Raw genomic sequence first — 27797 nt, forward strand, 5'->3', positions numbered from 1 at the left:
AAACAGATGGAAACAGAGTTATTGTAGTAATCTCATTTTGGCCACACCAACCGTGGTTTCACAGACTAGTCCACTTATCCAAAGACACCTTCCATCACCTACCACTAGGTCCAGATCTTCTCAGTTACAAGGGAATACAGCACCACAGTGTAGGCAGACCAAACTGATGGCATGGTTAATTCTCCAGTAGGAAAATTAACAGAAAGGGTAGCTGAGGTGAATTTGAATGCCAGAAAACTTACCTCCAGAAAGTCTTACCTACACAAGTGGGGAAAATTCATGGAGTGGGCTAGGAACAAAGGACTAGACCCCTATGGATGCTCCCTGTCACATATATTGGAATTTTTATTAAATTAAAGCAAAGTGGACTCTCCAATTCGTCTGTCAAGGTTTATCTGGCGGCAATTTTGTCATTTCATGCCCCAATAGACAAGATAACCATCTTTTCTCACAATACATCTAAGCTCTTTCTCAAGGGGTTGCAAAACATGTTCCCTACGGTGTTTAGAATTGTACAGCAATGGTCATTACACTTAGTTCTTGCTAAGTTAACCTTCTGAACCCATGGCTACATTCCACTTGAGTTCCTATCTATGAAAGTGACATTCTTAGTGGCCAACACTTCTGTCAGAAGTGAGTTAACGGCCCTTAGTAGAGACCCATCTTTCATGAAAATACACAAAGAGAAAGTAGTATTAAGACCCAACGTAGAATTCTTGCCCAAAGTAGTCATCAAATTTCATACGCCACAGGAGATAATACTAACAGTATTTTTCCCATCACCAACATCAGAGGTGGAAAGAAAGCTACGCTCTAGATGTCCGATGAGCACTTTGTATGAGCCATTATTATCTCCACGACAAAACACTCTGTGAGGTGGGTGGGGCTGAGAGAGCTCCAGAGAACTGTGTGACTAGCCCAAGGTCACCCAGCTGGCTTCAAGTGGAGGGGTGGGGAATCAAACCCGGCTCTCCAGATTAGAGTCCTGCACTCTTTTTTAAAAAAAAATATTTTTATTCAGTTTTAGAACTGTAACAATAAGAGTCCTGCACTCTTAACCACTACACCAAACAGGGGCCGATTCTGCACGGCTTACCTGAAGCTGGAACGTTGCAGGACATTGTGGAACATGCCGGCAAAAACGCGAAAGATCGCGTTTTCTCGTGCAATGTCGTGCAAAACTCACGTGAGAAAACGTGATCTTCCGTGTTTTTGCCAGCATGTTCCGCAACGTTCCAGCTTCAGGTAAGCCGTGTGGAATCAGCCTGGCTCTCAGAAAGGAGGCAGCAGTGGGCCAAGCAGTGCCCCATTCGTTATTTCAGTAAAGGGTCTGCCCTCCTCCATGGTAAGTGGCTTGTTAATCTCCCATGTGGGACTGCACAAGATGACCGACAATGAAAACAGAGTTGTACTTACCTGTAACTCTTGTTCATTGAGGTCGTCTGTGCAGGCACACACATGCCCTCCCACCTACCCCACAAAGTTCTCTTCTCTACCATTGGAGAGACTGGCAGCACAGAAGAAAATGAGGGTGGGGGTGCCGTCTCCACAGAGGGCAGGCATTTTCCAGCGGGAAATGCTCACACATGCGCTCTGGGGAGACACCCCCTAGTAGATTTAAAAGCTGTAAAACCTCGCCGTTCAGCAAGCCTGTGCATACATGGTCTCATGTGTGCCTGCATAGATGACCTCAATGAACAATAGTTACAGGTAAGCGCAACCCTGTTTTTCCCATGATGCCAACAGCCTCAAAGGCATCATGCACTCTCAGAAAATCTGGACAGTTGAAAGGCTGGTGCTGGTTATTGGCAATGAGCAGGGTTGTGAGGCCGAGCCTGGCAACCAGTGGGAGCGCAGGGACACAGCAGCATGTGACATCGGTGACACTTGCCACCTCTGGGCACAACCCCAAACTGACAGTGAGCAGCTCGGTGAAGTTCTAGAGCTACCCTCGGCCACATGGCCACGGTGATGACATTTAAAAAAAAAAAATTCTCCTGCTGCCTCTTGGGAGTGGCAGTGGGCAACAAGGGCTACCAGCCGGAGGCCTCCTGCCATAGCAAGAGGCCTGGTAGGCCTAGCAGTGAACGTTCACCCTGGCAAGACTTCCAAGGAAGAGAGTGGGCAGGGTGAAGGTCTCGTGCTTGCTCAGTCTCTCTCTAACACAGTCAGTACAGGCACGGAAGGCCCTCCTTGCTGTCTGGCCTGGCAGACCCACTCCTGTCTAGCCAGTCAGGTCTGGAACAAGGGAGGTGCTGTTAGGTGTGGGGAATTCCAGCCTGGTCTGAGGCTAAAAGGCTCAGGGCATTTCCTGGGACTAAAGTGCCCAGCTTCAGCCACCCGTATTCTGCCCTTCGCCGCCTCTTCATGAGACATTAGCTGCAGAAAGAAGCAGCAACTCTGCAGCCATGCTTCCCTGTACAGACGTGTGTTTGGATGCTTAAGATGGGCTGTGGTTGCAGCAGCTGCATTTGGGGACCCGTGAAACTGCCAGTTGCATCACAAACGATGGCCCCTTGTGAGGAATTATTTTACTCACACCCAGGTTACGGATCGGCACTCATTTGCACTGCTGGAGGTTTGAAAGCTGCATTAGCTAAATACAGCACAAAAGGCTCCAGTTTAGGCCTGCTCTATGTTAAGCCCCTCTGACAGAAATTTGCCTCTGACAGTGCAACGAAATATTGCCAATCAAATGATAGATCCGTTCCGTTTCCAGAAAACCAAGCAGAGGACTTCTTTTGAGTCAACAGTATGTATTTAAAATAAGCATGTTTTATTTTAAAGAAATCCAGCAGTGCAGGATGATGCAACTTAAGTAATTCCAGAGAAAGCAAATGCTACTAAAAACAACTCTTCTAAAATTCTAATCTTTATTTTAAGTACATAATGATGACAATTTCTCTAAGATGGTTTTACTCTTGCAGACAGAATGTTATAGGTGGGGTTTAGCACAGAAAACTCTAACCCAGAAAATACGACTTCTTACTGAATGTCCCTGTCATGCCTCATGTGGGGTGAGCCCCCTTACGCTGCCACCACTCCGGGATGTAGGGTCCCTTGGGAAGGCCCAGGGTATCCTGCCCCTCCGCCTGCTGGGCCTGCCTTCTCACCCTCCCTGGATGAGGGCCTCTCCCCCTAGCACAGACCCCCTCCGGCCTGCTGCTCCCTGGGAGGAAGAAGAACCCAGGCTTTTCCCCCTCCCAGACTTATATAGCCCCAGCCCCTTGTGTTCTGATTGGCCAAAAAGGGCGCCAAAACGGCCCAGGGGCTGCTGGGAATTGTAGGCAGGCCTACTCCCACTGCTAACAGGCTTCTGAGGCCTTGCTAGGCCTTCCTGTCACAGCCAGAGCATGACAGTCCCACAGAGTCTTCTTCAATTGTTTGTAAAGTCCTCTTTTTATAGAGGAAGTGAGAAGCGGGACACAGAGAAATCTCTTCGCTTGAACACCTTATATGCCATGAAGTAAGATACCAGGCAGATAAAGCTAATTATTTCAGATTAATGATACCAGGGCCGTTTCCACACGGCTTACCTTCTTCCGGAAAACAGCATCTTCACGCGCGATAATAGCATCTTCTCGCGCAATTTCGTATGTGAAGCTCCTGTTTTCTGGAAGAAGGTAAGCCGTGTGGAAATGGCCCAGGTGTTCTAGGATACATCTTGGTAACCACTAACCCTCAAAGCAAATTGCAAGGCTAAGTTGAGAATTGTTCATAATTAAAAGGTACTATACCTGCTACATCTAGTGTTGCCTGCTCCAAGTTGGGAAATTCCTGGAGATCTGGGGGGTGAAACCTGGAGAAAGTGGGGTTTGCGGAGGGAAAGTAGCCATTTTCTCCAGGTGAACTGATCTCTGTGGCCTGGAGACCAGTTGTAATTCCAGGAGATCTCCAGCCACTACCTGGAGGCTGGCAACCCTAGCTACATCTTCATCTACTCTAATGAACTGTCTTGTTACGAACAACCTTGAACAGCAGTTGAACCTTGTGTAGGTTATGAAACTACCTAAGAATAACGAGTTTATCCTACCATCAGGTGATTGATATCACCAGCATGTTTCAGCCTAAAGAGCGTTGCCGCAAGCATTCGCAGCCAGTGGCTGGCACTGAAACCCTCATGCATTTGCTGTCTGTAGCACTGTGAAGACCGGCTCTTCTCATCACAGCTGACCAACCTCCTGCTGTCTGCACTAGATAGTTTGAGAAGGTCTGACACCGAGTTGCTGAAGGCAGCGGAGGAAGTGCTGGATGCCGTTCTGCAGAACCACGTGAGGAAGATTGAAAGGGTGAGAGACTTTCATAGGGGTCATGTTGCGGCCAGTTATATTGGTCCAGTTTCTAATCTGTCCTTTCTAGGCAAGAGAATTGAATTCACCAGGTTTTGCAACACTCATTCCGTTCCTCAGTTGCCTTCCTCAGAGAAAGTCCACCAGTTACCAATAGAAATGATCGGTCTGCTCTTTCGGGGTGGCAGCAGGGCGGGGGTGGGGTGGCGGCAGCGCTCATTCCTCCTTCCTTTGTTGACACAATGCACATATTTCAAGGTGGATTCCAAGGGCCAGTGTTGGCAGGTCTTCGATCCTTTTAAGGGCAGAGGAATGATGGGGGTGGGAGCTGCAGGAGGCAGTGGAGGTGCTGGGAACACAAGGAAAACTCAAGCAGAAAGAATCCACATCACACCCTGTATAGTTGCGTGTGGGGATCTGCATGCATTTACCCACCCAAGGAAGGACTGGTTCAGTCTTGGTGGGGCCAGAAACAGAATGCAGATCTGGTTTAGAAAAGGCCCAAGTTAGACATGTGTGCAACACACGGCTCTACTCTAAAGGAGCTGAACCAGAAAAACCAGAGGCTAGAAAACACTTCTTGGTGCTCCCTGTCATGGCAGCCTCTGATCACATGGCAGTGGTTCCCTGACATGCAATCTCATGCCGGCCACAGCTCCCAAGAAAGGTGTTGTGAGACTGGCAGGGGCCCATGCCTCTGATCTCCCAGCATCTTTGGGGAATTTTAGCCAGTGCCTGAGCTGATTGTTAGCTAAAGTAATTGTGCACATTTGGGTCCCTTGTGTACTCCATCTGGGTGCCATTTTCATGAGCGGCTTGCAAAGTGCTCCCCTCTCTAACAAGCCCCTGGGATGCTTTGCCAGTTTGCATTTCATCCACGTGAGCTAGCTAATGAGACAGCTGCCACAACACACCATGGAGCTTGAAGGATTTCTTAATAACCAGAGTTTGAAAAGCAGCAGGACCCACAAGATTATAGGCCAGTGAGGAAAGTTAGTTTAGCACCGCAGAGAATGTGTGCGATGGCTGCCCAGTGCTGCCCGCAGCAGTGTTCAAATGGTGCCCTCCATCCCCAGATGAGACTGATAGGCGTATTCAGCTATCTTCCATCAAATGCAGAGATTTAAAGGCGGAGTCCTTGTAGCCCAAAGCAAGGGAAAGATTTTGTCCAGCGTTGTACATTGAACAGTTGTGATGACACAACTTTTTGAAGGCCTTAAGCTCTTTGGCTTCTTCCAGGTGAAAGATGTGGTGGCAGCCATCTCTATCTGCTTACAGCTTCGGCAGTCTTCCTACTGGACCCGGAAGGTGGTGCTGAGGGTGCTGACTCTCATGATCCCCCATCACATGGAGGAGGCGGTGCAAAGCTGCCTGTCCTTTGCAATACCCATCGAGAGGTAGGGGGGTGGCCTCGCAAACCGTAGTAGCCTCTCCTTTGAGCGTCTTCTCTCTCTCTCTCTCTCTCTCTCCCTCTCCCTCTCCCCCTCTCTCTCTCCCTCTCTGGGTTTCAAGACTGATCCAATCAACAGCCTACAGGGCTACAAAATCTTGCTAACACATGCCCAGGAGGTCACAGGAAAAAGAGCAGCCACGAGAGGGCTGCCTAGGCCTGTGTCACCCAGGCTTGGCTGGAAGAGGGGGAACGGGGTGCGCTGGGCAGGGGCTTGGGGTCCTGTAGGTATTCTGCTGCCTAAGAGTCTCCCTGCCTAAGCCGGGGGAGGTGGCCTCAGGGATGGCGCTCAGGACCCCTAGGCTGGCTGTCCAGGGAAATTTTAACATTCATACCAAGGCTGGCTTGTCTACAGCGTTCAGGAGGATTTCCTGGCCTCTGTCAGTGGTTGGTTAATTCCAGGATTTCCTGGATGAGGTGAACCATCGGGATCCCTTCCAGCCTGGCTTCAGGCCCAGATATGGGAATGAAGCAGCCTGGGCAGCCCTGTTATGCCTCCTGGGCCTTGCAGTGGCTTTCAGCACCCTCATGGATTCCTTCTGAACTGCCTATGGGAACGGGGACTGCGAGGCACTGTTGTGCAGCAATTGGGTTTCAGAAGAAGGCACCTCCCGAAGGTGGTGCTGCTGGGAGAGTGCGGCTTGGCTTCCCAGCATGTGGTCTGTGGAGTCCCGCAGGGTTTCCTCTTGTCCTCCATGCTCTTTTACATAAAACTGCTTGGTGAGGTCATCTGGAAATTTGGGCTAAGTTGTCACCACCAGTACGCGGATGATACTCGGCTCTATCTTATGCTTTCAACAGATCCCAGGGAGTCTGTAGAAATCCTGTGCCCGTGCCCGGAGGCAGTTTTGGGGTGGACATGGGCTCATAAACTGAAGCTTAATCCCAAGCAGGTGGAAGTGAGTGGTAGGACTGGCGAGTGATTTAGAGTGTCTCCTGCTCTGGACGGGGTTGTACAGGCCCTGAAGGAGCAGGATGTACCTTGAGGGCACTGCTGGACACAGGCCTACTGCTGGATAAGCAGGTGGCAGCTACAACCAGGAGTGCCTTTGACCAGCTTCAACGGGTTAGTCAGCTATGGCTTTTCCTGCACACGTCTTGATGATATGCCTTGAAGCTGTAGCTGGTACAGAGTGCTGCAGGCAGGATGTTGACTGGAGTGGGTCACAGGGACCGTATCTCTCCAGTCTTGCTCCATCTACACTGTCTCCCAGTTTGCCCCTGCGCCTGATTCAAGGTGGTGCTGTTGTCTTTTCAAGCCATACACAGCTTGAGGCCATCACCAGGAGGGGCTTTTCTCAGGTCGCCACCTGTCTAGCCTCAGAGGCAGGTCACGCAAAGCAGGGCCTCCGCAGATGACCAGGCCGGGCCTGTAGGTTCCTCTTGGAGAAGGCAGTCCCTAAGGCATGCTGGCCCCAAGCCGTATGGGCCTTTTCCGAGCAAGACCGGCCCCTTGAATGCTGTGGGGCTGCCCCTGAAACGTCTTTGGAAACTTCCATTGGCGGAGAATGCTGAAATCCACTGTGACCCATCTACACTGCCTTCTGATTTGTTTCTGGGCCCCGCCCCGATTCAAGGTACTGGTACTGACCTTCAAAGGCCTAGTCAGCTCGGTCCAACAGACCTGAAGGACCACCTATTTGCATAGGCTCCTTTAGGGTCACTATAGTCATCTCCGGAGGCCCTGCTTTCAGTTCCCCATCCTTCTGAGGCAAGACAGGTGGCAAGCGGAGAGAAGGCGGTGTCTGCTGGGGCACCCAAATTATAGGACTCCCTCCCCAGGGACATTTGTCTCTCCCCTTCTATCACTGTCCTCTCTCTCCGGGTGAAGACTTCTTTGTTCTGTCTGGTGCTCCCTGAATGACCTTGTCTCTTGCCCTGTATTTTAATTGCTTGGTGTGTGCTTTTAAAATGCATTTTAATTTGGTTTTCCATTGTTTTTTAAAAAATTGTTTTATAAAGTTCTGCTTTTAATTGTTAGCCACTTTGGTGGCCTTGATGGGGCATAAAGGCGGACTATAAATTCTGTAAATAAATAAATGTGGCCTGTTGGGGGCTTCACAGGCACGGCAATGAGCTCTGGACAGCCATGGCTGCAGGACCTCAGGTGGCCACCCAAGTCCTCCAACTTTTGCTGAAGAACCTCCAGGCCAAAGATCCTCGGGATGAAAGCAGCACCACAATGTCCCTGGCTGTAAGTAAAAGAAAAAGCAGGCTGGTGTAGTGGTAACTAGGAGCACTTTTTAAAAAACCTTCATTTACCTTAGAAACAATCCTACCTTCTTGGCTCAGCTGGGAGGGCTGTTCCCAGCAATCCTTGTGTAACTTCACGGTTAAATATACTAATGTGCTCTGTATGGGGATGCCCTTGAAGGTATGTTGGACGCTCCTACCAGGGCAGAATGCAGCCACCATTTTCCTTCAGGGTCTGGCTGCTAAGACATACCACACTTTTGATGATCAGTTGTGCTCAGTAGCTATTTGCTTCTGGCCCCAATTTAAGGGGCTGGTGCTTGCTTTTCAAGTTCTTCATGTCCTGGGGTCAGCCTGTTTGAAGCATTGCCTCTCTCTGCCTGAACCTGGGCACCAACGGCATTCTTAGCAACAGCTCCTCCTTACTATTCCCACACCTTGTGCAGCTCTCTCAGAATTGGCTTACGTAGTGTGAGATTGGTACCATCAGTAGCAAGGACAACAGGCATTTTCATACAGTGTTAAGAACATTTCCATAAACAATGTCATTGGGTAAATGAATAAAAGTTTACAAAGACATAGCATTAGCAAGGATCCAATACAGGGCTGAAGAAATGGTGAAACAACATAATCAATTCTAGGACTGACATTAAACAACATGAAGCACAGGTAGCATATACGAATACATATTCTAAGCAACAGATAATATGTAAGGCAACTTAGTGGTGAAGTCTACGGTCCCTAACTCATTAGCGAAACATCTGAGACCCCCTCCCTACAATACGGCCCTCCTATCTGAATAAAAAGCCTTTTTGAATAATTCAGTTTTGCATCATTTGTGGAAAGCCAGAAGAGTGGGGGCTCTCTTGACCTCCTCAGGCAGGTTGTTCCACAGGTTAGAGGCCACCACAAAGAAAGCTCGTGTACAGGCTGCTGTTGATTTTGCCCATGTGCAGGCTGGCACCTGCAAGAGACCCTGTTCAGATGAGCCAAGCTGCTGTAGAGGAACATAGGGACGGAGGCGATCCCATAGATAAGCCGGACCAAAGCAGTGAAGAGCTTTGTATGTAATAACCAATACTTTGAATTGAGCCTGGTAACTGACAGGTAGCCAATGGAGTGACTGTAGGATGTAGCTCATAGGGCTGTTGTGAGGAAAAAATGGTACAACAGAAAACCTTACATGCCCTACTGAGTTCTATGGAGGAAGATGGGTGGGATAACGATGGCTCTGCTCCTGCCCAAAGCTTCCAAAAGCACAGTTCTCTAACACTGTGCCAAGCTGGAAATGACTCATCCTCTGGTGGAAGAGTTGGTGGAGGAAGGTCTCCTTAGGAGGCAGGAAATCCTCGAGCTTGGCTGAGTGAAGTATGATGGACCAGCCTGTGGGGGCGGGGTGGGGGGCACACACGGCCAAAGAGGCACTTTGCCCTGAGAGTTGCATTCTGCTGTTTTCCTCCATTAGGCAATGAACGTCATCCGTGAAACGTTCCTCATTCCAGGATACCGGGCAGCCCTTGTGGAGATGCACCTTCAGTTATTCATCCCGTCACTCAAACAGGTCCTGTACGTGATGCAGCTGGACTTGCCCGAGTCTCTGAGAGCCCAGCAGGAGTTCATCCTGAGAGAAAACCCCAGAGCCCTCAGCTTCCAGAGGTACCAGGGGATCGAGCCCTGCTACTCTGTAACTAAAGTGATACAGCTGGGGCTGGGGGGGGGGGGGGGCTGGCTCAAAGCCTGGAGCAGTTGCAGCTGTGTGGCCCCAGCAGTGCTTTCACAATGTGGAGCATCTGGAAAGGACTTTGTGAGTCCCTGGTAATCACAGCACCAGAAAAGGCCACCTGGACCTCCTTGGGGATGGAGCTAGCTACATATGACCAAGTCCTTCCGTCTGTGTCCAGGTTTGCCCAAAGGACTTTCTATCAGGCACATGTGGGCTCCATGTGGAAATGCAGCCCCCAGGCACAAGCAAGGGACCAGTTGAGATTAGGATCATGGTGTGCACGCAGAGGGTGCTTAAGCCTTCTTCCCTACACCCTTTCCCCAACCTGAAACAGCCCCAAGGGGGGGGGGACTGTTTGCTCCACTGGGAAAGCTGTGTGTACCACACCGTAGACATGCAGCCCCCCAAAGTGCAACCAGTACCCTGGGGACTGTTTCCAGTCAGGAAAGTGATAGAAGGGGGTTTAAATACTTCTCCCCGCATGCCATGGCTCCAATCTGAATCAGGCCCAGTGTGCCTGGGAATTAAATTCTTTGCAGGGAAGTCACAACTCCTGTCTGCTTGGTAGCGTGGGAGGGGTCTGCATGCCCCTGTCCCAGTACTGATGGGCAGAACTGATTTTTGCACCAACAGCATGGATGCAGATCACTTTGACTATCTCATATACTAACCTGGAATCTGGAACAGCTGCCATGTCTTGAGTGGGTTTGAGGGTGTCAGTAAGTCAGTGATGCTGAGAGCAGAAGCCTGAGGGTCGCACTACAAGTGACGAATGACACTTGCCTGGCAAGTGAACAGACTCCCGTGTATTCCTCCCTGTTCACGTGCCATTCACTTGCGCTTCATTTGATCAAGTGGAGAGCAAGTGAATGGCAAGTGAACAGGGAGGAATACACGGGAGTCTGTTCACTTGCCAGGCAAGTGTCATTCGTCACTTGTAGTGCGACCCTAAGAGTCAAGGATCTGAACTCCTGGTAGAGTCACTCAATGGGGACTGGGCAAACCAGACTTAGAGCCAAGCTACAAGTGACGCCTGACACAGGTTGGACACGTGTCAGCTTCCCTCAAGTTTTGATGGGAAATGTAGGCATCCTGGGCTTGCAGCTGTCATGGAGAGCCAAGCTGTAAAACCAGGATGCCTACATTTCCCATCAAAAATTGAGGGAAGCTGACAAGTGTCCAACCTGTGTCAGGCGTCACTTGTAGCTTGGCCCTGAGATGCCTCCAGCCCCTTCAGGAATCAGCAGTTCCAGCAAGGGATGGGGCAGAGGAATCCTTGATGGACAGTTACTGGGCAGCACCACTAGTGGAAAGTGACAGTGGGAGAGGATCTTTCACAGACAACGGCAGCAGTACTCAAGCTAACTCTGGTTAGCATCAGACAGAAGAAGGCAATAGGAAACCACTTCTGATCATCTCATACCTCAAACACCTTGTGCTGAGACCATTCAAACTAAAATAAGATACAATGCTGGCAGTCATGACACAGGTGGGAATGCACTCAGTTAGCTGCTGGGGAAGAGCAAAAAACAAGTACAGGTAGTGCTGCTCGTAAAAAAGCAACCATACTAAAGCTGAAAGGACATTCCGTTGCTGATGTGAACAGACATTGTGGAGAAATGTATTTTACTTTGGGGGTTTGGCTCGGGGGCTGCCGGGGCATATTCACTCTCAGGTGGTAGGGGGATCACACAGGGGTGTACCCCCGTGTGATCCCTCCTTTTGCTGTCACTCCTTTGTTTCCCCCCCCCCCCGTGGCGGTCTGGGGGGGGCTGGTGGACATCAGCTGGCAGGTGGGTCAGCCGATGCTTGGGATCCAACCCCTATGCACCACCAATGCTCCTCATAACTTCCAAAACGTTCAACCTGTAGTTTTAAAACATTTTCCTGTCTCATAGCTGAGAACAGGCAGGAGGGGGGAAGTCAAGTCAGTTGTTCTCCAAGTTGCACCCAGCCAGGGCTTTAGACATGCAAAAGGCCTGCCCTGCCAGAGACAACGGGGGAGGGCAAACAGAGAAAATAACACCCTCGGGCTGAAGAGAAATACCAAAAGAATAATACTGCCAAATATAATCTAAATAACATTGCTGAATATTTTAACCCACTGTAGCACAGTGGTTAAGAGGTTCGGCTGCAAATCAGCATTCTACTGGTTCGAATCCCACTACTGCCATGAGCTCAGTAGGTGGTCTTGGGTAAGCCACTCCTCTCAGCCCCAACTCCTCAGCTGTATTGTGATGATAATAATAACACTTTGTTCACCACTCTGGGTGGGGCACTAATCTGTCTAGAAGAGCTGTATATAAGCAGTTATTATATAAGCACAGTTATTATTAAAAAGGTTTTCAGCATCTTATATATAAAGACAAAGAGAATTTTTATAATAACCAGTGAAGAAAAATAGAAGAGAACAACAAAAAAGGAAGAACAAGAGTTCTGTTCCACAAGATCCAGGAAAGCAAAGGGCAATAACATCCATGTGTTGGGATGCTGAAAGATCAATGGAAATGCCTTATCCGATTAGGCCAAATTAAAGAAAAGATGGAAACAATACACTGAAGAATTATACAGAAGAGATGGAAGGAGCAGTTGGGAGAAACAAATCGCCTGGATTAGATGGGATATAAAATAGACCTATTTCAAGCCAAAGAAATTGTGTCCATCAAAAAAATATTTTAAATGCCTACAAATACGGAAAACAAAACAATGGCCCACCGACTGGAAATACTCAATTAACATTCCAATTCTGAAAAAAGGAAACATCAAATACTGCAGCAACTGTTGGACCATTGTGTGAAATTCCCACACAAGCTAAGTGATGCTCAAAAGTTTACCACAAAGACTCTTATGCAGAACAAGAAATGCCAGGGTGTTCACAGTGGATTCAGAAAAGGAAGAGCCACTAGAGATCACATTGCAAATGTATAGTGGTTTCTGAAACATACCAGAGAATTTCAGAAGAAAATCACCCTGTGCTTTATAAATAACAGCTAAGCTTTTGACTCTGTGGGTCACAAAAAACTATGGATTTTTTAAAGAAGGTGTACCACAACATCAGATCATTTTGGTATGCAACCAGTACTTTGAACAGGAGGCTACTGTTAGGACCGAACATGGGGAAATTATGGGTTCCCACTGACAAAGGTGTCAGACAAGGATGTATTTTCTCTCTCTCTGTTCAATCTATGTGCAAAACATACATGGAAAATTGGATTTGGTTGGGGTGAAAGTGGAATGAAAATTGGTAGAAGGAACATTAACAATTTGAGATATGCAGATGATACCTCATCAATGGCAGAAAATAGTGAAAATAGAGAAGACTTGAAACAGTGAAGAAAATAGTGAAGACTTGAAAGTTAAAGGAGAAAGTGCCAAAGCAGGATTATAGCTGAACATCAAGAATATGAAAAGTAATGACTCCTGAGTAATTATACAACTTTAAGGATGACAGTAAAGAAATTGAAATTGTTAAAGATTTCCTAGTCCTTGGCACAATCATCAACGAAAAGAGAAACTGCAATCAAGAAATCAGAAGGAGACGGAGACTTGGAAGGGCAGCCAGGAAGTGTAAAGAAGCATCATGGGGGGACCAAGATCGAGATAATCCAGACTATGGTATTCTCCATTACTATGTACAGATGTAAAAGTTGGAAAGTGAAGGAAGTTGACAGGAAAAAATGTATTCATTTGAAATGTGGTGCTGGAGAAGGGTTTATGGATATTATGGACCACCAAAAGACAAATAATAGAATCTTAGAATCATAGAATCACAGGGTTGGAAGGTACATCTAGGGTCATCTAGTCCAACCCCCTGCAAAATGCAGGAAATTCCCCCAAACCTCCCCGTCCACACACTGAGCCAGTTTGGTGTAGTGGTTAAGAGCGCGGGACTCTAATCTGGAGAGCCGGGTTTGATTCCTCACTCCTCCACTTGAAGCCAGCTGGGTGACCTTGGGCTAGTCACGGGTCTCTGGAGCTCTCTCAGCCCCACCCACCTCACATGATGTTTTGTTGTGGGGATAATAATAGCATACTTTGTAAACTGCTCTGAGTGGGCATAAAGTAGTCCTGAAGGGCGGTATATAAATCTAATGTTGTTGTTGTTGTTACACACAGTGACCCATAAGATGACAAAACACTATCAGGATCCCTATTCAAACTGGCCTTGGGAAAATTGATACCAAGGTGGCGATCGGCCTTACCCTGGGCATGTAAGAAGGGTCCACGAGAACTAAGCCCTGATGTAACCCTTCCTGCCCTCCCCCTCTTGCCCAGGTTCACAGAAACGGCATTGCAGTCAGATGGCCATCTGGCCTCTGCCTAAAAACCTCCAAAGAAGGGGAGAAGGTTTTAGATCAAATTAAGCCTGAATTCTCCCTAGAGGCGAAAATGACTAACTGATGCTGTTGTGTTTTGGTCACATCATGAGAAGACAGGATTTGCTGGAAAAGACAATAATGCCAGGAAAAGCGCGAGACATGTTTTAGGAGTTCTGTGGTCAGAACCCAGTTCCAAGCGTACAATTCACATCAGGGCCATGGTGCATAGAAAGAGATGCATTAAGCCTTTTCTTCCTTCTCTGCTGTTTTCCGGATGCTGCTGGTTGCCCATTGGATAAACTTACGTGTACCTGGGAGCATAGAAATATCCTCACTGGAACAGACCAGTGGTCCATCTGCACCGGCATCCTGTCTCACTCCAGTTGCCAGCCAGATGCCCCCAGAGGGCCATTGAACGGGGCACAGAGGCCTTCCCTTGATGTGGCCTCCCAGGCACCAATGTCCCTAGGACTGCTTCCTCAGTTGCCATGGCTCTCCTCCAGGAATCGAACGCCCTTTAAAATGATCTGTGTTCGTAGCCATCGCTGTGAATTTTACATCTTAATGACTTGCTGAGCACAGTATTTCCTTTCATCTGTCCTGAACCTACTGCCCAGTAATGTCATTAATGTCCCATTTGGGGGAGAGGGAGAAAAAATGCTATCTGTCTACTTTCTCCACCCCTGTGCATATTTTTATGTCTCCCATTAGTCATCTTTTTGTAAACCGAAATGTCCCAGACCCTTTAGCCTTTCCTCAACTTCATAAGCTGGTACAGAATGGACAGTTTCAGGGTAAATTTGTACTGTAGGCGAAAGTACCTTCAACCATTGGTAAGGGATTGAGGTGGGGACTGTTATAATTCATCTCTAGGAAAGGAATGGTATTAGTAGAGGATGCGGTAGATGCAACTTTGTCCTTTGATTTCTGCCATGTTGCTGATCTGAGGACTGATATTATTAATATTTTGGCAAACTCAAGTTTGTGTACTTACTTGATTTCTCTGGTTTGATATTTATAGTACTTCAGTGGAGATAATGAAGAGCCTGTTCTCCATTACGGGGGAATGGGAGGTCTATGCTTGCATTGAATTCCAGCAAGGATGGAGAGTGCTGTGTGGCCCCCAGCAGTTCTTACAAGGCACCCGTCTCATTGCAAGGTGAGAGGCCTCGACATGCCACTCCTAGAGTGGATTTGTGCGTGTGTGTGTGTGTGTCACGTCGTGATCCTATTAATCCCTTGTTTCTGCCTTTTCCCACCTGTCCCTCCTCACTATGGTTCACTCTAAGCTTGCTTAGTAGGGATAGGGGTGTATCTTTTTGGCACTGTGCCATGTGATGTATAATGTACATTCCTGCCTCTAAGTGGCACAGCAGGCGACCTGTCCCATGGAAACGTTGTGTTGGAGGCCACACTCTCACTTTAGAGGCATGCTGCTGCCACCGCTGCTGTTCCTCTGCATCCTGCTCCTTGGCACTTTGCTTCCCTTTCTGTGTGACACCTGCTACTCCTGAGGTCATTAGTATGGCACCAATACTCAGCCACTCTCCATTCATCGAGTGACAGGGTGTACCCCGTGATGGTGCCACATGATCATGAGTGTTCATAATAAAGAGACTGAGCGCAGAAGGAAGCCTGGGGAAGCCGGAGTTCTGGAGTTCTGGTGTCTGGAGGGGGGTGAACAGAAGACTGTGTTGTGGAGGCTGTTTCACACTTGCAAGTCATCACTTGCCTCTGTTCAGAGCTGCCCTCAGTTCTCAGCAACAACAGTGGAGCTTCCTCTTCCTCTTGAAACGTTTGTATCCTATTTCCTAGAGCAATGGCCGAGTGTGGCAGCTCTCAGATCCCTGGCATCTTTGGGGAGGCAGCTCTCATACTCAGCAGCGAAGAGGATGAGTTGAAGAAGATGACAGCGTTGGCTCTAGTGATTGAGGTAAGAAAGGGGCATCTTTTGGCAGGCAGGAACGGGGGCGGTCTTAGACCGCTTTTCCCCACAACCAGAAGCACTGCAGGGTGCAAGAGAGATCCTCCTGGGCAAGGGAAGAGACACTGGCCAAGGGCAACGGGTGTGATGGGGCAGCAGCACCCTCGTGAAGCTTCTCTAGCCACCCAAGACCTTGCCACACTTACCCCCTTCCTCAGGTCCGTGTCTTCCTCCAGTGCTCACACTGAATTCCAGCAAGGATGGAGAGTGTTTACAGGCTCTCAGTCCATATGGGCTGTCAGGCCTTTTACCCATTAGAGATTAATCTGTGATGTTTCTGCTCCAGTTTCTCAAGAGTCCATCTGCTGTCAAGATGATGAACAGGTTCAGCCTTAAAGACCATCTCGAGGAAGGCTTGGCAGCTTCGAATCCTATCATAAAAGAGCTTTGTTGGAAAGGACTTAGCAGTTTTGTTTTCCAGCAAGAGAAGGTTAGAAGCAAAGGGGTCCCTAGGAGCTCATGGAGAAGTGTAAATGTGGAATGCAGAGGAATGCAAATCTGCTTTAGTGGTGGGCCCCCGAGTCTGAAACGGAGAGCCCATCTTAGTGGCAAGCGGCCATTTTTTATCCCTCTGAGTTGATATGATGCTTCCTCTTTGGTGCATAAGGAGAGACTGCTCGAATAACAAAATCATTGTCGATAGGCAAAGGGAAGTGTGAGAAAAGCTCTGCCTCTTTTCAGGCAAGAATTGGCAAAGAGATCCTAGCAAGAGAGGCATCCAAGGTGGGGTAGAGTGCATGCTTGATAGGACACTTCCTCTGGCATGCAGAATGTTTGTGAAGGGCAGAAAAGAGTGCTGTCTGAATGTGCAGTCTCTGTGTGGGGAGGTTGCTGCTAAGCAGTGCCCCTTGATGAGTGAATGAATGGAATGTGTCTCTCTGCCCTTTGCGTGTGGTGCTGACTGTGGTGAACACCAGTGGAACGGAACTGTGGCCACAACCAAGACGCTGCTGTCCTCCACGATCTCCGTCTGTTGCGCAGGTTAAGTTCCTACGAGACCAGCTGCCTGCCTTGATAAACTCTGTGTTTGGTGGACTTGAAGAAAACATCCTCCAAGGGCTGAAGGACATAATGGCCGCAGTCTATGACATGGACGGCCAAGGGATTGGGCCCATCAGTGTCGACCTTGCTCTGAACGTTCGCTCGTTTTTTGAGGATGTAAGTATTGGATACTGTGGGCAACAGTTAGGGGTGTGCATTTCGGAGTTTCCAACCAAAATATAGACAAAAATTACTCTTTGGGGGTCGTTACCATGACTTTCCGGAATGATAACACATTCACAGGCATTACGAAGACCATCCGAAACATCCATGAAGTTCTTCGTGTTTGGGTGCTTACCACCAACAGCAGCAGCCATCTTGGTTTTCTTTGATTTCTCCACGCTTCCCAGACAGCGGCTCAGGGAAGGTGGCTCCCACCCAGTGCAAGCCGGGTGCAGAGCCCAGCAGAGCTGCATTTCTGGGTTGCGCCTTCTCCTTCCCTCCCTCATGGGTGAGGTGGAGCCCTATTTCCCTCTGCCGGTATGCTTGCTTTGTCCAGGGGCCCATAGAACTGAACCCTCCCTGATCCAATTTGCTTGAAACTAGGGGCGGGGGAGGTTCTTTAGTAGACAGGCAGCACCAGCTCCCTAGCAATTTTGGTCAGTTTTGGCAGGAAAATAGCCATTCCAGCTCCCCTGAAAAAAATCCCTCATCTTCTGGGCATGGAGCAGGGGTCACTGGGGGTGTGGGGAGGGAAGGTAGTTGTGAATTTCCTGCATTGGGCAGGGGGTTGGACTAGATGGCCCTAGAAGTACCTAGAAGAACCCTGGGATTCTATAAATAATGGCAGAGTTGTAGCTCTCCTTCCATCCCTTCTTCATTCCATGAAAGAAAACAAGTAACAGACCACAACAAGGAAGGATGGCAAATGCAGTTTTCAGTGGAAAGGTTAAAAAAATATTATCAGTCAGTGAGTGTTAGAGCAGGAAAATGATGCCAGTGGCCGGTTGTGCTCTCTAGCGAGGCTGGCACTTGACCTCCATCCCCACCACCCACCCACCCCGCCCATAGGAATCAGCAGACAAAATTCCCCCTGAACCAAGAGGCACCCTCTTCAGGGGTCTACAAAATCCCCATTTGTTCAATCTGCTTTAGACTTAGGGGGGCTTTCTGTTAGAGGGAGGACTGTTCCATTCAAATTTGGTGTCATTATCTTTATAAACAGTTGCCACAGACCCTTGAATACATTGAAATGAATGGTTCCAAAACTCCAGAACTCCAGAAAACCCACATAGATTTGAATCCTGAACCAGTAATATCTCACCGAATAACCAGTGTGTGTGTGTTAGAGTTAGGGTCAAGTCGTCTCCGACCTATGGCAACCCTATGAATGAAAGACCTCCAAAAGGTCCTATCATTAACAGACCTGCTCAGATCCTGCAAACTGGAGGACGTGGCTTCTTTTATTGAGTCAAGCCATCTCGTTTTGGGTCTTCCTCTTTCCCTGCTGCCTTCCACTTTCCCTGGCATTATTGACTTTTCCAGAAAATCTGGTCTTCTCATGATGTGACCAAAGTATGATAACCTTAGTCTTGTCATTTTAGTTTCTAAGGAGAATTCAGGCTTGATTTGATCTAGTACCCACTTATTTGTCTTTCTGGCTGTCTGTGGTATCCGCAAAACTCTCCTCCAGCACCACGTTTCAAGTGAATCCATTTTCTTCCTGCCAGCTTTCTTTACTGGCCTAGAGACAAAGGGGGGTTCCTCCCACTACAAACACAAAGATAAAGAGGACACAGCCCCTTGGAGGAAACAAAAAAGGTTTGGTTCCTTATATAGAAATTTTAATTTAATCTAAAATGCAAAAGTGCAAAATTTTTTTTTATAATTTATAAGCTAGATACAAACCAAATTTTGACCTTGTGTTCAGAAACAATTTAACCAGCTATTCAAAGCCTACAGGAGAGATACTTATAACAACAACACTGGTGAGACTAACTCATAATATCAAATACAATGTTTATACATATGATAATGAAAACTTTGTTTTTGAAAAATATTTTTCTTCTTTCCTTCAGGTTGTCGGGTATATGTAGAGAGAAGTTCAACCTCAAACTCGCTTTGTACAGGGGACATACCAAGTCAATAAAGTTTGCCGTTTTCAAACTTGCATAGTCGTTTCTTAAGTAGATGAGGTCAAGGATGGAGTGGAGCTGACGGGCGTGGGCCAGCAATATAATCCTGTTTCATGTGAAAACACAGGCTCGTAATACCACGATAATTTAATCATAGCAAGACTTCAAAGTTCATCAACCAGCGTAGCAATTTTCGACGGAAATTGCCATGGTATTACGAGCCCGAGACGAAGTGTTTTCACATGAAATGGGATTATATTGCTGGCCCACGCCCGTCGGCTCCACTCCATCCTTGACCTCATCTACTTAAGAAATTACCATGCAAGTTTGAAAATGGCAGACTTTATTGACTTGGTATGTCCCCTGTACAAAGGGAGTTTGAGGTTGAACTTCTCTCTATATATACCCGACAACCTGAAGGAAAGAAGAAAAATATTTTTCAAAAATAAAGTTCTCATTATCATATGTATAAACATTGTATTTGATATTATGAGTTAGTCTCACCAGTGTTGTTGTTATAAGTATCTCTCCTGTAGGCTTTGAATAGCTGGTTAAATTGTTTTTGAACTCAAGGTCAAAATTTGGTTTGTATCTAGCTTATAAGTTGTAAAAAAAATTTTGCACTTTTGGACTTTAGATTAATTTAAAATTTCTATATAAAGCTTTCTTTACTGTTCAACTTTCACATCCATACATGGCAATGGGGAATACCATTGTTTGGATTATCTTGATCTTGATTCCCAGAGAGACATCTTTAGCTTTAAGGATCTTCTCTAGCTCCCTCACAGCTGCTCTTCCAAGTCTCGATCTTCTTCTGATTTCTTCATTGCAGTCTCCCTGTTGGTTGATGATTGAGCCAAGGAATAGAAAATCTTGAACAATTTCAATTTCCTTATTGTCAACTTTAAACTTTAAAAAAGTAGCCATTACTTTTGTCTTCTTGATGTTCAGCTATAATCCTGCTTTGGCACTTTATCCTTTAACCTTCATCAGTAGTCATTTCAAGTCTTCACTATTTTCTGCCAGTAACGTGGTGTCATCTGCATATCTCAAATTGTTAATGTTCCTCTCACCAATTTTCACTCCACCTTCTTTTAAATCTAATCCAGCTTTCCTTATGATATGCTCTACATAGAGATTGAACAGGTAGGGAGATAATATGCATCCTTGTCTGACACCTTTGCCAATAGGAAACCATTCTGTTTCCCCATATTCTGTCCTGACAGTAGCCTCTTGTCCAGAGTACAGGTTGTGCATCAAAACAATCAGATGTTGTGGTAACCCTTGTCTTTTAAGACTCTCCACAGCTTTTCATGATCCACACAGTCAAAAGCTTTGCTGTAATCTATAAAACACAGGCTGATTTTCTTCTGAAATTCCCTGTTATGTTCCCTTAGCCATCATAAATTTGCAATGTGATCTCTGGTGCCTCTTCCTTTTCTGAATCCAGCTTGAATGTCTGGCATTTCTCATTCCATATATGGTCAGAGTCTTTGCTGTATAATTTTGAGCATCACTTTACTTGCATGGGAAATTGACGTGATTGTCTGATATGTGCTGCGCTCCTTAGCATCCCCTTTTTGGGGGATTGGAATGTAAACAGAGCGTTTCCAGTCGGTGGGCCATTGTTTTGTTTTCCATATTTGTTGACAGATTCTTGTTAAGATTCTGATGGACTCCATTTCTGTGGCTTGAAATAGGTCTGTTGGTCTTCCATCTACTCCAGGTGCTTTGTTTCTCCCAATTGCTGTGAGTGCAGCTTTTACTTCACTTCCAGATTTCAGGCTTTTCAAAGGATTTTTCTTTGAATATCTTCTGTATAACATTTCCATCTTTTTTTTATTTGTCCTTATTAGATAATGTATTTCCATGTTGATCTTTCAACATCCCAAGCTGTGGCTTGAATTTCCCTTTGAGTTCTTGGATCTTTTAGAACAAGTCTCTTGTTCTTCCTTTTTTGTTGTTCTATTTCTTTGCACTGTTTATTATAATTGATTTTTTTGTCTCCATGTGCAAGCCGCTGAAAAGCTGCATTTAGAATTTTGACCCTATTTCTGTTGCTTTTTGCTTTTGCTTCTTGTCTATCTTCAGCAATTTTAAGAGTTTACTCAGTCATCCATTTAGGCTTCTCCTTCCTTTTGGCTACAGGAATAGACTTTGCACATTCTTCCTTGATAATATTTCTTGTTTCAGCCCATAGTTCTTCTGGCTCACGATCAATTAAACTTAGTATTGCAAATCTGTTCCTTACCTGGTCTTTAAATTCTTCAGGAATATTATTTAGATTGTATTTTGGCACTGTGATTCTTTTAGTGTTTCTCTTCAGCTTTATTCTTATTTTTGATATTAGCAATTCATGATCTGTATCACAATCAGCTCCTGGTCTTGTTTTAGCTGAGAGAATAGAGCTTCTCCATCTGCTGCTTCCAATTATTTGGTTCCATCTATTTGGTTCCTGTATTGGTCACCTGGTGATTTCCACGTATACAATCGTCTTTTTGGTTGCCTGAAGCATGTATTAGCAATGAACAGGTTGTTGGCTTCACAAAATTCTATGAGCCGCTCTCCTGCTTCATTTTGTGATCCTAGTCCAAATTTTCCAACTATGTTTGATTCTGCTTTGTCTCCTATTTTTGCATTCCAGTCACCTATGATTATCAGTATATCTTGTTTAGGTGTATGGTCAATTTCTTCTTGGACACTTTCTATTTTTTCCTCCTCAGCAACCGTAGTTGGAGCATAAACTTGAAGGATGGTTATGTTAACAGGCTTTCCCTGAAGTCTGATTGATATTACTTGGTCAGACTTTGCGTTGTAGCTCTTAACTGCTTGTGCTATGTCTCACCTCACTATTACAGCAACACCGTTTCTTTTGAGTTCATTTCCGCAGTAAAACACTGCGTGATTTTCTGACTGAAAATGTCCTGAGTCGGTCCACATTAGTTCACTCACACCCAGGACTGTAATGTTTAAACGTTCCATTTCTTGTTTTACGATTTCTAGCTTACCTGTTTTCATACTTCTCACGTTCCATGTTCCTATTATGTGTGTCACACAGCTTTGGACGTTCCTTTTGCACCTATTCACGTCTGCAACTGGACGTCCTTTCAGCTTTAATCCAGTCCCATCATTAAGAAGAGTGCTATTCGTACTTGTCCTTGGCTCTTCCCCAGTAGCCAATTGAGTGCCATCTGACCTGAGGGTCGTGTCTTCCCGCACTATATCTTTTTTCATTCATTCATTTTCATGCATTGTCACATCATAGGGTTTTCAAGGTAAGAGATTAGCAGAAGTGGCTTACCATTGCCTTCTTCCGCTTTACAGTACTAACCAGGGTTAGCGGAAGTGACACTGCCGTTGTCTGTGAGAGATCCTCCGCCAGGGTCACCTTCCACTACTGTTGCTGCCCAGTAGCTGACCTTCAAGGATTTCTCTGCTCCCATCATCACTGCAACATTCAATTCTCTTCTGCCGATGTGACCGTTGATTCCTGAAGGGGGTGGAGGCATCTCAGTCTGCTGTCTCAGCTTCAACCCTTCCGCCTTGGGTGACTCTTCCAGGAGTTTAGACTGGTGGTGCTGCTCTCAGCTTCACTGACACACTCAAACCCCCTACCGCGTTAAGGTGTGTATCCAAGAGGGAGAACAATCAGTGATCACAGTAAAATTCCTCCCTCCCCCTAAATCTCAGATCCAAAATTATAATTAAATTTTTCTCAGAGCATACACGTAGTAACGTTTTCCATGAATCGTAAGAATTTTTCAGCTGGATCAAATCCAGGTTCCTCCAGCCCAGGATTTGTTCTCAAGCACAGGCCAGTGCCCACTGCGATGGGTGGCACCTGGTCCCCAGCTGCTTCTGCACAGCCAGTGTAGTGTAGTGGTGAGAGTGTAGGACTAGGATTTAGGAGACATGGGTTCGAATCCCCGCTCTTCCACAGAAGCTCACGGGGTGTCATTGGGACAGTCACACCCTGTCAGCCTAGCCTAGCCTAGCCTACCTCACAGGGTTGTTGTGAGGATGAACTGGAGGAGAGGAGAACAACGAAAAATGCTTTGGGTTCCCATTGGGGAGACAGGTGGAGTATAAATGAAGTAAAATGAATCAATGGCCAGGAATACACGTAACCAGCTGCGGCTGATTTGACATCTGTGCCCTTTCCAAGTCTGAACTCTGATGGGCCCCGATCCACTGCTGGGTGTGCTTCACACAGCCCATTGCTTTGAGCAACTCTTACCAGAAGTGTTATGGGAGGAAAGGTATAAACGGGTTGGCAATATTTTTTGCTTTATATTCATCAAAAGATGTTTATAATACTGTTGTTCCAGGTCACGTTTCAAAAGTGAAATTCAAAAATATGTAAAACAAGCAGGGACCCTCAAGGACTTGTGGGGGGATTTCTCATTTTCCCCTCCCTGCCATGTTCCTTTTCCCGTCCCTGTTCCCAAAGTCTCTCCCTCTTTTCCTGTTTCCTTCTTTCCTTCCCACCCACTTTTGTCTGCCTCTGCCTTCACCTTCCCCCCTTCTCTCTCCAACCTGGCAGCCTCTCCTCTATGGCCCAGCTGCATGGTGGGGAACCTGGGGGGAGTTGAGGGGGGCACTTCCCTTTTCCCTGTTATCCCCTTCCCCACACTGTTTCTTCTTTCCCTCCTCTTGGCAACCTCCCTGTGCTCACCTTTCCCTATGTCCTTCTTTCTTTCAAACCCATGAAACAACTTACCTTTTATCTGCCTCCCATCTTTACCTATATTGTTCATTTACTTCATTTATATACTGCCTTTCTCCGTAATGGGGACCCAAAGCAGCTTACATCATTCTTCTTGCCTCCATATTATCATTACAACAACCCTGAGAGGTAGGTTAGGCTGAGAGTGCGTGGCTGGATCAAAGTCACCCAGTGAGCTTCCACAGCAGAGTGGTGATCAGAACCTGGGCCTCCCACATTCTACTCTGAAACTCTAACCACTACACTACACTACACTGGCTGGGAGTGGGGGCTGCTGTTAAACAGTAGCAAGCAGCAAGGGCTGGGCGAGTCATATGGTATCAATTTGCCAGGGGGTTGCTCACCCCAATGAGTCCTCCCTCAAAGGCCAAAACAGCCATGGAAAGGACCCTACTCCCTCCTCCTGCCTTTTATTGACAGAAACCAACCCTAGCTAAACTGTTATGGTTGCTTAGCAACAGCTACTGAGAACCTCTGGTTAAAGCTACAGGCACTCCATTTATCGTTTGGGGTTTTTTTACCCCCAATTTAAAAAATAAATTAGATCTGATTTTTCTGCAAACCTGGGGCATTTTACAGGTATGTAGGAAGATGTGTGCCTGTTCATGACTCCTGTCTTTGGATTTAAGTATCCTCTGATCAGGGCCATTTGGCTGTTAGTATTCAAGTTTCTGAAAAGTTGCTGTGTGTTGCTGTTTTACAAAACTGTGTTTAATCTCTAAGTTCTATCCTGTAGTGCAGACATGGCTTGCTAAGATTAAAAATGCTCTCCATCCTGTACTCTTATTCTGTGAGTCAGTTTCAGTGCAAAGTGGGCCTGAGCCCCCCAGCTGCCAGGGGTTCCATTCAAGAGGCCCTGTGGTGAAGTGGCTGGAACGCTAGACTGGGTTCAAGGAGACCTGGGTCCTAGTCCCTGCTTGCCATTCTGTCTGAGCCTACCCTACCTTACAGGGTTACTGTGGGGAGACTTCCGGTTTGGGATTCATGGAGGTCTGAAGCAGCTCCATTTGCGGAGCTGACCGGACTGCCGTTTTAAGCGGCCGGCGGGGGAAATTTAGCCCGCGGCCGACTGCTCTCAGGCGGAGAGCAGGCAAAGAACGCTCAAGACCCTAGGGTGTGCTAGATCTCGGACGAGGGGGGGCTCTATGCAACGGGTCCCCTCCTGATCCTTGAGGTCCCACCCTGCGACAGGTCGGCTAAGATCTCTGCGGCAGTTCTGGGGCCAATTCGGCTGGCATAAGACCTACATACCCAAGCTTCGATTGGGGAAAGAAGTGGAGAGGAGAAGTCAAAATCGAAACAGCGATTACAACCCGAGAAAAGTGAATGAGAAGGTAAAGATCACTATCTTCTGATACGGGACAGATTGGTAAAAGCAGAGAGGAAGAAAAGTAGATTTTCAAACTGCAACAGGCTAATAATAAGGAGGGGAAGACTCGACAAGAGTTGTATTTGAAAAGAGATTAAGTTTAAAGAAGTTATTAAAGAAATTGGACTATTGTTTTGAATACTTGCGGTTATGGAGCTGTGAGAAAAAGATACCATCGCGAGACCTACTGTGGGAAGTCGGGAGACAGGAAGTACGTAATAACAATAGAGTTGCTGGAGAGAAGCGGCCCTTGCCGGAGGGCAGGAAGAAGGGAATCGCCATCTTTGAAAGGGGAAGGGTCGCGGCTTCAGCGGAAAAGGAAGTAAGCCATCTTGGATTACAAAATCATAGAGGAACCATAGAGAAAAGACGCCCGACATTTTGGACTCTTTAAAAATTAATTTTTGCAAGAAGACCGGGACATTTGAAATAAAAAGACATCTAAATTTTACGCCACGGAGTTAAGGAAGAGAGCAGACTCGTGGGAGCGAGCCAAAGCAAGCCCCACGATGTCGAAAAAAGAGTGGCAATCGGCAATAGAAAACCTGGACAAAAAACTTTTAGATGTGATTAAAGAACTTAAGGACACGAAATTGGAGCTGATAAAAGAGGTTAAAGAGGTCAAACAGACAGTAAAATCGGAGCTGTCAGAAGTCAAAAAAGGTATGGAAACAATACAAAGTGAACTACAAGGAACGCAGCAGAGAGTTAAAACAGTAGAAGACGCGATGGAGAACTTAGCAGACACGCAACAAACAGAGATGGGACTGATGAGGGGAAGAATGGCGGTTGCAGAAACTAAACACATGGAGAAGCAGCTACGGTTTCGTGGTTTGCCAGAAGTGGAAGGAAAGTCAGCGCAAGAACAGATGACTGAGGTGTTAGCTGAATACCTGGGGAAGGAGGAGGAGGAAGTTGTGGCTATCCTAGATGTGGCATACCGTGTAAATTCGAGAATTGCAACCCAGAGGAAACTACCAAGAGACGTGATTGTGCAGTTTACGACACGAAATATGAAAGAGAAGATCGTGACAAAACCGTTTCAAGATCCATTGGAGATTGATGGCAAGACGATTATCATAATGAAGGAATTACCCAGGTCAGTGTTACTAGATCGGAAAAAATATAAAGTGCTAATTCAGATCTTGAAGGACATGAAAATCAGGTACAGATGGGAGTTACCAGAAGGTGTGTCCTTTGAGTTTGGAGGGGCCAAAAAGCGTATCAGATCTGAGCGAGAGATGGAGCGATTTATAAGGGACAATGAAAAAGACTTACCAACAAGATTATGAGTATGGAGTGTAAAGTTTTATCTTGGAATGTAAATGGACTAAACTCACCAGACAAGAGAAAAAGTATTTTCCACTGGCTATTAAAACAAAAATGTGATATTGTTTGCTTGCAAGAAACCCATATTCGAAAGCAGGATGCAAAATATTTAAAAATGGGGAAATTGGGCAATGAATTTGTAGCGGCCTCTAATAAGAAAAAAAGAGGAGTGGTGTTGTACATAAAAGAGGAGCTACAGCCAAAATATGTAATAAAAGATGTGGAAGCCAGATTTATAGCAGTGGAATGTACATGGAACTTAAAAAAAGTGTTGGTAGTCGGAATTTATGCACCTAACGGTGCAAAAGAGAGCTTCTTTGAGGATTTGAGGAAGCAATTAGATGATCTTTCATACAACCAGATAATTCTTGCTGGAGACTTCAATGGAGTGACTAACTTGGAACTAGATAAAAAGACATCAACTGTACAAAAGAAAAGAGGATTGTTACCAAAGCTTTTTTTTGAGCTGATACAACAGGAGACGTTAGAAGATGTATGGAGAAGAGAAAATCCTAAAAGTAGACAATTTACCTTTTACTCTACAAGGCATTGTACACTATCAAGAATTGATATGATCTGGGCCTCAAAAGACTTAGCGTTATGGACTAAGGAGGTAGAAATAATGCCGAGGGTAGGCTCAGATCATAATCCAATCATGTGGAAATTAGGGAGGAGGAGAAAAAGGAAAGCATGGAGAATAAATGAGGACTTGTTACAGGAAGGAGAGAACATGGAGATGTTGAGAAGAGAGACAAAGTTCTTCATACAATATAACGTGAATAAAGAAGTACCAACTGACAAAGTTTGGGATGCCTACAAGGCGGTAATAAGGGGCATACTAATGGACTTAAATGGCAGAGTGAGAAAAAAGAAAGAGGAGAAGAGACAAGAGATTGAGGAGAAAATAAAAGCCAAAGAAATACAGTTAAAAAAGAGACCAGGGAAAAAGAAACTGTACCAGGAAATTAAAATACTTCAAGAACAGCTGACAGCAATGAATAATAAAGAATTGGAGTGGAACCTTAAAAGACTGAATCAGAAAGTGTTTGAAGGAGCAAATAAACCTGGGAAGTATTTGGCATGGCAATTAAAAAAGAGAAGGGAAAAGAAAATAATAAACAAAATATGTGAGGACAATAAAACATATTTGGAACAGACTACCATTAGTAGAGCCTTTTACAAATTTTACGCTAAGTTATACAATAAGAAAGAGGTGAATAAAGAATCAATAGCGACATATTTGGAGAAAATGAAACTCCCAGTAATTTCGGAAGCTTGGAGGAATAGACTGAATAATGA

The 27797-nt window shown here is 46.2% G+C and overlaps 1 protein-coding gene across 1 annotated transcript in view; it reads left to right on the forward strand.

Moving 5' to 3' along the window:
* The window catches only part of LOC129336913 (maestro heat-like repeat family member 5), a 120279-nt gene that overhangs the window by 53682 nt on the left and 38800 nt on the right, over positions 1-27797 (forward strand). The window contains exons 18-25 of the mRNA XM_054990329.1: positions 4140-4289; positions 5529-5686; positions 7804-7933; positions 9398-9588; positions 14996-15133; positions 15790-15907; positions 16245-16388; positions 16940-17116. Coding sequence (XP_054846304.1) covers positions 4140-4289; positions 5529-5686; positions 7804-7933; positions 9398-9588; positions 14996-15133; positions 15790-15907; positions 16245-16388; positions 16940-17116 — 1206 coding nt within the window. The remainder of the gene's footprint in view (positions 1-4139; positions 4290-5528; positions 5687-7803; positions 7934-9397; positions 9589-14995; positions 15134-15789; positions 15908-16244; positions 16389-16939; positions 17117-27797) is intronic.

This window comes from Eublepharis macularius, chromosome 10 (assembly GCF_028583425.1).
Source record: "Eublepharis macularius isolate TG4126 chromosome 10, MPM_Emac_v1.0, whole genome shotgun sequence".
In the NCBI taxonomy this organism is placed as follows: domain Eukaryota; kingdom Metazoa; phylum Chordata; class Lepidosauria; order Squamata; family Eublepharidae; genus Eublepharis; species Eublepharis macularius.